Source organism: Embiotoca jacksoni, unplaced genomic scaffold (genome assembly GCF_022577435.1).
Source record: "Embiotoca jacksoni isolate LCO1_2020_lvr unplaced genomic scaffold, fEmbJac1.0.p SCAF_57, whole genome shotgun sequence".
NCBI classification, from domain to species: Eukaryota; Metazoa; Chordata; class Actinopteri; family Embiotocidae; genus Embiotoca; species Embiotoca jacksoni.
The window spans coordinates 1,286,561-1,298,181 of record NW_027185411.1 but is presented as its reverse complement, the minus strand read 5'-3'; the positions used below and the strand labels follow the sequence as shown (position 1 = coordinate 1,298,181).

General features: G+C 43.1%; 2 protein-coding genes across 2 annotated transcripts; one reads left to right on the top strand and one right to left on the bottom strand.

Moving 5' to 3' along the window:
* The first annotated feature begins 192 nt into the window (after positions 1-192).
* gemin2 (gem (nuclear organelle) associated protein 2) lies at positions 193-3,821 on the top strand. The gene is made up of 10 exons (XM_069172966.1): positions 193-429; positions 624-708; positions 1,635-1,724; positions 1,997-2,056; positions 2,182-2,298; positions 2,664-2,708; positions 2,798-2,866; positions 3,005-3,115; positions 3,260-3,318; positions 3,474-3,821. The coding sequence occupies exons 1-10, from the start codon at positions 302-304 to the stop codon at positions 3,511-3,513; spliced, it is 804 nt and encodes a 267-aa protein (XP_069029067.1). The 5' UTR covers positions 193-301; the 3' UTR covers positions 3,514-3,821.
* Positions 3,822-4,285: 464 nt separating this feature from the next.
* pnn (pinin, desmosome associated protein) lies at positions 4,286-9,733 on the bottom strand. Its single transcript, XM_069172964.1, has 9 exons — positions 9,557-9,733; positions 9,237-9,314; positions 8,319-8,390; positions 7,924-7,999; positions 7,447-7,541; positions 7,210-7,285; positions 6,779-6,934; positions 6,272-6,410; positions 4,286-6,179 (listed from the first exon to the last, which is right to left on the bottom strand). The coding sequence occupies exons 1-9, from the start codon at positions 9,667-9,669 to the stop codon at positions 4,852-4,854; spliced, it is 2,133 nt and encodes a 710-aa protein (XP_069029065.1). The 5' UTR covers positions 9,670-9,733; the 3' UTR covers positions 4,286-4,851.
* Positions 9,734-11,621: the final 1,888 nt, after the last annotated feature.

Genomic DNA, 11,621 nt, shown 5'->3' with positions numbered 1-11,621 from the left:
ACATTTCAGCGTGTTTTAAATAAACAAACATGTCAACAGGTGTTAAAACGTGAACATTTAGTGGACTTCGCCCTTTAACACAAAAAAAATAAAAAAAAATTGACAACACGTGCGGCGTTTGCTGCTATGGAAACGATTCTGGCGCTTGAAGAGGACGTCATCACGGCGCGTTTACAAAGCACGACAGCGGCTGCGTTGGGAGACACTTCATAAAAACTCGGTTGTTTATTTGGGTTAAAAGTCGGTGCTTCGTTTGTAGTTTTTGTTTGTTTGTTGTTGTTGTTTTTTTTATCAGTGTAAAATGAAGTCGGACGTGGAGGAGTTGATGCCCCGTATGTTAGCGGTGGACTGCAGAACCAGAACCGGAACCGGGGAAGTGGACCTGAGCGGACCGCCGAGAAACCCGCAGGAGTATCTGCGACAAGTCCAGTAGGTTCACCCCGGGGGGGGGGGGGGGGGGTAAACAAAGGGCTGTAAACATAAACGGTCACATCTTCCGGTTGAGTCTTTTGATGTTTCATGTGATCGTCTGAGGCTGCTTGATTGACGTGTCTGCTTGATTGACGTGTCTGCTTGATTGACGTGTCTGCTTGATTGACGTGTGTGTCCCCCCCCCTCGCCAGGCTGGAGGCGTCTCTGTGTCCCGAGGTGGTGGTCGCTCACATCGACCCCAAGAAACTGAAGAAGAAACAAACAGTCAACGCGTCTGTGAGTAAATAAAGCAGCACGTTTTCTTCACACAAGAACATTAATATTCTACTTTTACACGTCATGTGGACAATAAATGTGAATTTGTACTTTATTATATATTATATTATTATTGTGACATTTTGGTTGAGCTCAGTTTATACTTTTAAAAGAAAGCTCAAACATGTCTTTTCTATCTTTACTACTTGAACTTGAACTACCGGCGTAATTACCGTATAATAATAATAATAATAATAATAATAATAATAATAATAATAATACGCTTTAGAGCACTTTTCATACAAGAAATGCAGCTCAAAGTGCTTTACAGCAAGAAAATGAGGTGCAGTGTTTCACGTGAAAACAGAAATAAAGGAACATTTCAAAATATAGAAAAATAAATGAGATGCATGAGAAACGAGATCAAATGCATAAAGTTAAACACAAATAGAGTTCAAATATAAAATAAGCGATATGCATCTTAAAGGGGCCGGTAGCTCAAGTGGTAAAGATAGAAAAGACACGTTTGAGCTTTCTTTTAAAAGTATTAACTGAGCTCAACCAAAATGTCACAAACCACAACACAGCAGATTTATCATTTCCCTTTCCTGGACAGGACCTTTATAATAATAAAGTACAAATTCACATTTATTGTACAAATGACGTCTAAAAGTAGAATATTAATGTATTTTATTTTTGAAATGTTCCTTTATTTGTTTCCACGTGAAACGCTGCACGTCATTTTCTTGCTGTAAAGCACTATAAGCTGTATTTCTTGTATGAAAAGTGCTCTAAAGTGTATTATTATTATTATTATTATTATTATTATTATACAGTATAATTAAAATAAACAATAAAATAGTGTCGAGGTAGCAGCAGATTGTGCACGTCTGAGCTGGACACGATGACGTCAGCGTTGAGGACGAGACGGTCTCCTGTGTTTTCAGGTGGCGGGATGTCACGCTGCTCCGGCCGGTTTCTCCCCGAGCATCGGCTGGCAGCAGCAGCAAGTCAGTAACTTCTCCGATGTCAGACAGGTAAAGAAAACAACAACAACAACAACAACAACAGCAGCCTTTTCAGCTATTTTTTTTTTTTTTTTGCTGTTTTCATTCCCGTCAAAATCAGAAGTTACTCGAGGCCAAATCAGTGTTGCAAGATTGTTTGTTCAACCTGTTTTTGGACCAATTCGGCAACAAATCCAATAATCGATTGAAAAAAACGTTCTTGTTTGCTTTTCAGGTCGAGTCACTGCAAGAAAATAAAGTCAAGAGCTCCCATCACAACGTTTCTGTTGTTTTTCTTCCAGAGCATCACAAAGAACCGGCAACACTGGAGCAACCAGACTCTGGACGACAACGTGCTGATGGTGAGGATGCTTCATGAGGCAGTTATAGTTTAACAGTTTTATTATGTGGATTATTTTTTTTGCAGTAAAATTGCTGAATTATACGTGAACATGTTTTATATGCGTGCGACTTTTGTGTCGTGCAGCCGAAGCTATCCGACGAGGAGGGCTGGAAGAGGTTTTGTTTAGGAGAGACGGTTTATCTGGAGACGTCGTCCGGCCACACGGACGCAGACCTGCAGCCGGCGCTGGACTACAGCAAGGTCGTACACAAGACTCCTGTTGTCGCCTGTTGGATGATTAAATTAGTCATGCGGTTATTAAATAACCAGGGTGTGTACTGGTCAGAGGATACGGTGAGGTTTGAACATGTTTTAATCAATAAAAGCCAGAAAATGTTAATATTATGGAGAAATATGAATAAGTGTTACATATAAGGAACATATCAAAGTATGCTGTTCTTTGTTCCAGTCGTATGAAATCAAAACTGACCCGACTAGTCATTTTTTGTCCCTTGAAAATGTCAAGTATTCAACATTTGACCTGTTTTTTTTTTTTTTTTTTAAATCGTTTTTTTATAAAGAACTTGATGCTGGATGTATTAATCACAGCGTTTGTTTGTGTTCAGGTGGGCTTCCCCCCGTTCCTAACCATCGTCAGCAGACTAAACCAGGTAAAAAACCAAACTAATCCCCACTTACACTCTGAACCAGTCCAACAATCTGACGGGTGCGTTTGTTATCTCCACCTCTGTGCCGACAGTCCACCGTGCTGCTGGTGCTGGAAATCCTCATCGGCTGGTTTGAGGAAAGAGAATTTGCCCCCCAGCTGGTGAGTTCAAGTACCTCCACATTCAGTGTTATGTTGCAGGTAGAAAGCTCAAAAATCACAATTCATTTTCTAAATTTCCACGTTTTGAAATATAAAGTGAGTTAATTTCCTCTGTGTGTGTGTGTGTGTGTGTTTCAGGGCCGCTGGTTGTACGCTCTGCTGGCCTGCCTGGAGAAGCCTCTGCTGCCTGAAGCTCACTCCTCCATCCGACAGCTGGCCAGGAGATGTGCACAGCTCCGCATCACGCTTGTAAGCCCCTTTCCTCCCATCCCTCCTTCCTTCCATCCCTCCCTCCTTTCCTCCCTCCTTCCCTCCCTCCATCCCAATCCCGCCTCCCTCTCACTGATATTTGTTCATATTTGATTTCTGTTCCACTTCCCATTAAATGCACAGGACAGCGAGGAGAACGAGAAGCTGCCCGCCCTCAACCTGCTCATCTGTCTCGTTGCCAGGTGACTCCACATATTTTATATTGTCAGGTCACATCTATCAAAGCTCGTCTGCATGTTTTGATTGTATTTAATTCAATGCAAGGAGGATGCTACTGACGTCTACATGGTTTAAGGTGACGGCTCACTTCCTTTTTTTAATTTTTTTTATGCTGCAGGTACTTTGAGCAGAACGACCTGGCTGACCAGCCGCAGTGAGGAAGAGGAGGAGGAGGAGGAAGTGTTAAATCCCTGACATTAATAACACATTAAGGAGTACATGCTGGACTCCGTTTGGTTGATGACAGCAGAGAAAGGTCACCTCCACGTGGTGCTTCTGCCCGTTTGGTTGAAAGTGGAGGCCGAAGCCGAAGGAAATCCTCGTGGTGAATTTTGTTACTTGTGCCGAGCTGAGCTGACAGCAGCAGCATCAAGATTTGTTTTATTTTTTATAATGGTCTGACTTTGAGGTCAATCAAGCTATTAAATGCAAGATTTGTGTATTAAACTGTGAGAATTTGCAGGATAACGGCTCAGGTGGACTTTGTTGGTCGTGAATTGCGTAGTTGTTAAATATTCAAATGTCACGCCTCAAGGTGTCAAACAACTTCATTACAGAACAAATCAACTATGAAATTAAACACCTTGATCCAGAGAATTAACTTTATTACCTCAGTTTCCTCCTATTGAGGTACAGACATCAAACATTACAAGTTTATTTATGGAAAATATCGCAGTCCTAATTTCAAACAAGTTTCAAAAATTCTTAATTTGATTTTTTTTTTGGGTCACTGATCGTGTTTGATGTTGAACTGATCAATTATCTTGACATTTGAATCAGTTTTCATGTTTCAGCTTTTCAAATGAAACATTTTGAACAATGGGAACTTTGTGTTTTTACAGTTTGACATTTAAAAGAAAACGGCTGATGGAAAATAGTAAGTGAATAATTTGCTGACAACAATTTAAAAACAAAATACCACACGGTACATTTCCACTAATACCTCACCTTTAATTTGAAGCAGATTATCAGTCAGTACAAAAAAAAAAAAAAGATCACACTTGACATTGACTGTGGAAATAAGTGGAAATGAACAGCGTTGTCACAACTGGTGTACGTGAATGATACGTACGTGATGCCCAGCGTTATGATTACGATGAACAACAGAAAGAAAACATTCAACACCACTTCATCGTCTTCGTGTCACGACGACCTTTTTCCAAAAAGCAAATCTCAGACCGAGGACGAGTCATCTGGACGTCGGCTAACGGGACTAAAACAACGCCTCTCCTATCTGACCTGTTTAGTGATGCGTCCAATTAGAAACTATAAAACTGACGGCCTGTTTGTTTTAACGAGTACAAGGACAGAAAAATAACCAGTCGTCGACTGTTTCGATCAATTTGGACACAGAGAAGCCGTCTGATATTAAAACTTCAATGAGCCCGGGTGTCAAATTTGGTGTTTTAAGGAGAAATAATATTTAAAAACCGTCAGGAAGTTCATGTAGTAAATAGTCGGAGGCTTGTTTTCCCACAATCTGAATCTGAACCAGGTCAGCGTCTCTTGTCCTTCCTGTCTCTATCTTTATGCTCCCTATCGCTGCGGGACGACCTGCCCCTCCCTTCCTCGCTCCTCCTCTTCCTCCTCTCCTTGGATCCCTTCGAGTCCCTCCCTCCTCCGCTACTCCCGCCTCTCTTGCGGTGACTTCTCTCTTCTCCCTTCTTCCTGTCCCTGCCTCGGTCCGACGGCCTCCTCTTGCGCTTGCCGCTGTCCCGGCTGCGACTCCGGCTGCTGGAAGAGGAGGACGAGGAGGATGAGGATGAGGAAGAGCTGGATCCGGAGGAGGAAGAGGAACTTCCGCTGGAGGACGATCCGGAGGAGGAAGAGGAGGAGCTTTTGCTGCGACTGCGGCCTTTCTTCGGTTCCTTTGCCTTCTTCCTCCCCCGGGCGCCGTCCTCGCCCTCCTTGGCGGGCGGGATGATCGGGGCCTCCTGGGAATCAGGCAGCTTCTGTGGGGCTTCTTCGCCTGACTTCGCCTCCACCGCCTGGTTCTCCACTGTGAAGTCCTGAACCTTAAATCCAGGGATGGTGACATCCTGCTCAGGCATCGTGGAGGCTGTGTGGGGTTGAGGGGCTGGCGAGGCCCCATGGGTCCCCGGGGACTTTACTCCTGGTTCTCCTGCAGCGTGGACCGGCTGGGGCTGATGACTGCTGCTTGGCGTTTCTTGGCTGCTTACGGTCGGTTCGGAGGACAAGGTGTCCTCGGCTTTTACGTCCTGGAGGTCTGTGAGCCCCTGCTTCCTGTCTGCTTCTCCCTCCTTCTCCTTCTCCTTCCCCTTCCCCCTGTCTTCCTTCTCCTTCCCCCTGTCCTCCTTCTCTTTCTCCTTCCCCCTGTCCTCCTTCTCTTTCTCCTTCCCCCTGTCCTCCTTCTCTTTCTCCTTCCCCCTGTCCTCCTCCTTCTCCACCCCCTGCTCCACCTCCATCTCCCCTGACCCCGGACTCGCCTCCTTGCCTCCCTTCTCTTTCCGGTCCTCTCCCCCTTTCCTCTCCTCACCTCCCTCCTCACTCAGCTCCATCCCTTCATCCTCCTTCTTCAACAGTTCCTCCTTCTCCTCCCCTTCCTCCCTCTCGGTCACCTTTCTAGCTCTCTCTTTTTCCCTTTCCTCCTCCTCCTCCTCCTCATCTTCCTCCTCATCTATCACTACATTGGCCTTATTACCTGTCAGCTTGACTGCCTGACCTGCTGGCTTACCCTCCGCCGGGTGGTCCGTCCCTGTTGCCGCTGTGTTGCCGTCCTGCTCGCGGTTCGGCTGTCGCCGGGGGCGCGACTCCATCTTGCTGAGGTGTTCGGCAAAAGCCTCACACCTCTCCTCGAACACAGCTGCCCAGAGAAAACCAGAGTCAGCGGTTACAGAGTGATCGACAAACACAGCTCGGGTAGTCGTGCATTTCCAAAATAAGAACCCGACTGACCATTTAGTTTATTGGTGGAGTCATTGAGGAGTTTCTGTGTAGCGGAGCACATTTTTCCAGGCAGGTAGAAGATGTGAGGCTTCGTCTTGGTGCGAATGTATTTTACCAGGCGATTGTTGTGGCTGGTCCACTCCTCTTGCTGCAGATGGAGGAAACAGAAAAAGACAAAGTGTGTTAGAAATGTTCATGCAGACTTCTTACTGTTCATCTTTTTCTCAAGTGCTGGAAATGATTAATAACATTTTAAAAAGTGTCTGCTGATGAACAATATATTGCACAACTAACTGAAGAGAGCAGATTCTAGATGGAGCTCGTAGTAAGATCATTTTTCTGGTTTGAGATTAAAGCATTGATGACAGACACGAAGCTCCACTGAACTGCAGTCTGTCAGTTGTAAGCAGTGTGAAAAATGACATCATTAAAAGTCTAATTTCATAAAAAAAACATCACAGAGAACGTTTTCCAACGAGTCCGAGTTTCAAAATGTGTCAAACAAGACTCTCGTACCAGTTGAGCTAATTCCACTTTCTGCTCCAGCAGTCTCAGCTCGGTCTGCTTGGCTCTCCTCTCCTCAAACAGCTCCCTCTTCTCACTCTCCACCTTCTTTTTCTCAGCCTCAGCCTGAACCTCGAGCTTCTGCTCGATCTCTGTACGTCTCTTTTGCTGCGAGGCGAATAACAAAATCAAAGAGTCAGAAGAAACAAAAAGAGAAACACGACTGTAATACAACAGTGCAGCTCATTATGAATCCTTTTGCATCAGCCTCCGGATTTAATGTTTTTCTAACAGATTCTCATTCAGGCTCCAATGAAGTCCATAACTTGTAATTTCTAAAAAATAAAAAGCGTATTGTGTCACAAGGCAAAATTTGAGCGCATCAGTTTTTCCTGCGACAGTCAGCTCAACAGCAACCTAATAAACAGGATCCGTTTCCTCACCTTCTCTGTAGAGACGTTGGACTCCTGCTTGAATTTCTGCAGCGTCCCCATCAGCAGGCCGAACATGCGCCGATTCCTGATTCATAAAACAAACACCCATCAGACACCTGCAAGTCTCGTTGGTTGAATGATTAATATTGTCCCTTTTCTTACATGTATTTTACAGATGAAATCATTATTTATTTCATTCTCATTATCCACGTTGATGACATGTACTCGAGGCTTGCGTCGGCCTACCTCTGTTTGCCCTTCTCGTCCATGGTCTGATCTTGAATGAGATCTCGGCGTGTTCTCTCCTTGGAGGTAGCTACAACAGACGACTGCAACGCCGGCTGAAGGAGGAGAAAACACGAGGAGCATCCGTTTAAAAAGGACGTTCGTCTTTCACCAAAACACAGCAGGTCTCAGCTGCGTGACAGCGAATGACGACAGTCCAGGTGTGACACGCATAATAACTATCTGAGCTTCCCGTCAGCCTGCTTTCAAAACGGATTACCCAGCATGCAATTCTGATGTCAAATTACAAACATCGGGGGGCAAAATTATAATATATTTATATGCACCAACGCAGGACAAAATGTAAAAAACAAAGCAATCAGACATGTTGATTCCTGTGGCCACGCCCATTAATATATCCAGTACAGGTGCCCCTCACAGGGTTCACGTATGACCAGCACCACAACGCTTTTCAGACCAGACACGCCGTCTTCTCACCTTTTTGACATCGTCGTCATCCTCGGCGTCGCTGTCGTGACGCGAGTCTCTCCTGGCCCTCTGGTCCCCGGCCAGCCTGCACAAACAACACATCAACATATGAAGCAGCCGATGCTTTCGAATCTGACAGAAAGTAGAATATCTAAGCGACTCGATTATAAACCGGGATGTGATCTGCATACAACAGAAACCACAGAAGATAAAACCACCATGTTTTCTGGCTCTGTAGCATGAAGCAATGTCAGATTATAAAAAAAAAATAAAACAGCTTTAATCTCCACTGCACACATTCAATTTAAAACAATTGTGGCGCAAAGACTCCGAATCAAAAATCTGTTTTTTTGGGGGGGGAAATTAGATGTAAATCGAATGCATTTGGAGAATCCAGATCTCACCTCAGCAGGGCTCCTTCAATGTCTCTCTGCTTGGCAGGGGGGCCGCCGCTTCCCATGTCGGAGAGACTACGCCTGAGAAAGAACAGAAACTGACTTAATATCATATTTTAACGAACACGTTCATAAAAGAGGCCGGTTGTTTTATTTCAAATTCACAATTGCCCAAATCACTAAAATGTGTCATTCGGCAACGAGACATGAAGTGCGTTTTACATTCATCAGCCGGTTACTTTATCTCAGTCCTGTCAGCGACCTGCCAACCGGGACGGACTTTCTATTTTTGTACAAACTATTTGACAGGATTTGAACTCATCATTTGCACAGAACGCTTCTGTCATTAAAAAAACAAATCAAAGTTTAAAACAGTGATATTTCTTTAAAATCACATTCTTGTACTCGCATTATATAAAATTTCACAATCCGGATTCTGGAAAAGAAAAGAAAAATCTTGCCGTCCTCGGCACAACTGGATCAACAGTCAAACATTCAACACAAATTATTCACAGAAATTCATCTCCTGTTTTCACATCTTTTATAACCTAAAACAATACAACTGTGAATTATTGCACAATACGTGTTTTTGAGTTCTCCCTCCGTCTACAAAGGAGTGTGTCGTTTCCATAGCGACGCAGGACTTCCTGGTGCAGCGAAAAACGAGTCAAAAGGAGGAAAAATGCAAAAAAAAAAAAACCCAACAACACCCAGAAACTGAAAACACAACATTTATTAATCCCTCAACTTTTTAAATCACGTAGAAAAACGACACGGACTCATAATAGTTTTATTAGTCATTCACAGTCAACATCGGACCGTGTGATGACTGCAGACGACCTGCTGCGTCCTTCAGAGCGGGACTGAACGTGAAAAGCGTGTTTTTGTTGTTGTTGTTGTTGTTTTGTGTTGTTTATTTTCCCATACCTGAGCAGGTTGACTCCTCTGCCTCTACCTCCGCCGAGGCCCGCCATGGGGCCGCTGAGCCGACGGATCTGACCCGGTCTGGAGGAGGAGGAGGAAAAAACATGACAATAAATAAACCAAGTCAACGCAGGAGTAAATGAAGTCGACCCAACACCTCCACCAGGTGAAGATGACGTGTTTGTTCCGTGGAGCCGCCTCGCGCTGCTGAACCCGACTCGTGCTAACCTAGCACACGGCGCGTGGATGCTAAAGCGAGCCGCCGATCTCATCGCAAGAAAATACACCCGAAAAAAAGACAGATAACTATGCGAAGCTCTTACCTTGATTCATTAGGATCACGTCCGGTCAATTTACGAATATTATCGTCCACATTTTTTAAGCTTTCTTTGGCTTTTTCGAGCTGGTCTTGCAGACTCCGCACCACCACCGCCATCTTGCTTCCAGTTAGCGCCAATCACGTGTTCTTCTTCTTCTACATCCGCTCGGGCCTTCTTCTTCTTCTTCTTCTTCTTCTTCTTCTTCTTCGTCTTGTATATAAAAGCAGTTGGAATGCGACGCACTGCCGCCATCTGCTGTTCAACAGCGAGATTGTCGTAGGGCAGAAATGGATGTCAGTTTTCTACGAGGATGGATTACCAACCAGGTAAATGGACAACTGCGACCATTTCTAGTTACATAGTTTGATTAATAGTAAAAAAAAAAAAAAAATAATGATAATGTTGTAAGTGTCATTTCGGTCTCATTTGTTGTTAAGTTGTATTTTATTAAGTTATTATTCCTAATTTGTATGTAGTCAAGTGAATGTAGAGAAACTGTCGGTGCTGGAAACAACAATTATCTTCATTATAAACACATCTGCAATTATTTTATTTTAATAATCAACTGAAGGTTTAACACATTCTGGTATCTTGTGACATACTAAAAGGAATAGCTAAAACAGATTAAAATGCCATAATTAACTTTAAGTTTCCTCACTGTTCACTGAATATTATGAACAATTTTCTCATTTAATTGAAGAAGACCAAAATAAGCTGTGATGTGCTATTTCAGCTGAAGGTGCATGTGACTTGTTTTAATCTTTACACCCACATGAAAAGAGGGGGTTTGTTTCAGAGTATTTTTTCGAAAACTAAAAGGAAACAAAGCACCTCTTATCTAATGTCATAAAAGCGCATAAAAAAAATAAAAAAATAATTTGATGCAAAATACTTGTACACATTGAAATGTCGTCAAGGGACCCAACATTTCTGGAAGTCCCGAGATGTCAAGATCCATAGAAATTAAGAGCTCCATAACTAGACGGAGACTTTACTTTTGAAGCTAAGAACATTACAATAATTAATTTTAAAATTTGAATTTATGTATATCTACAATCTTGAAATTGCAGAAGAAAGTGCTCATTTGTTTTTAGCTCTCTTGACGCCCGTCTGTCTCTTTTTCTCTGTTATCACGAGCTGCATTGTGCCGTGAACGCCGGTGTGAATCCTGAGTCTGACATTGAGAATAAAACCTGCAGTTTCTGCATATCAAAGTGGAAACCGAGCACCGAACTGCAGTTGATTTCCTGGCTCACTGTCGGCATGTGGTGCTGCTGGTTTCCTGCTGTTTCATCAATACACGATACAATAACTTACACGATCAAAAAAAAAAATCTTGCATGTAAAATCCAGTTCTCTCTGTTTTATTGCGCGTCTATTAAATAGCGTTTTGATGTCCACTTTACTGTGAGCAGACTTTCTTGTGTGATTCATCTACAACCGTACAAAAACATCATGATGATCGTGGAGGTGTTGTTAAAGTGTTTTTGGCAAAAGCCTTGACGCCTACTTCTTATAATAATAATAAAAAAAAAGTGTTACCATGGTTACACTGGTTTTAGGAGTGGCTTTTGCATGCATCAACGTGCATCTTTCATGTTTTTACCCCATTTTTCAAGCATTAATACATTGCTTATGGTCTGTTTATTGTATAATTGCCAAGCAACCACAAACTTGAATTAATTCATAACAAGTGAACAAAAATAATTTTGATTTGGGCTTCACGGTCATGAAATGACATTTAGTCCGACTTCCTGTTTGAAGCCAGCTGTAAAGCAGTCAGGTGAGAAAACTCAAGTCAGACGCCAGCTGAGTGATCCACAAAGTGTTGACTGTTTGGTTGACAAACTGCTGCATATTTTCAATTTATTTTACATAAATAATAACTAGTATATATGCAGAGACACGTGTCTCCTGACTGGAAGAGACCCTCAACGCTTCTGTAGTTGGTTTGTATCTCACCGTTGTGGTCGTGGCTTCGTTGTGAGATTGTGGAGCAAAAGAACAAATACATCCATCACAGCTTTAATAAAAAAAAAATAAAAATGGAATAACTTATGAATCCTAG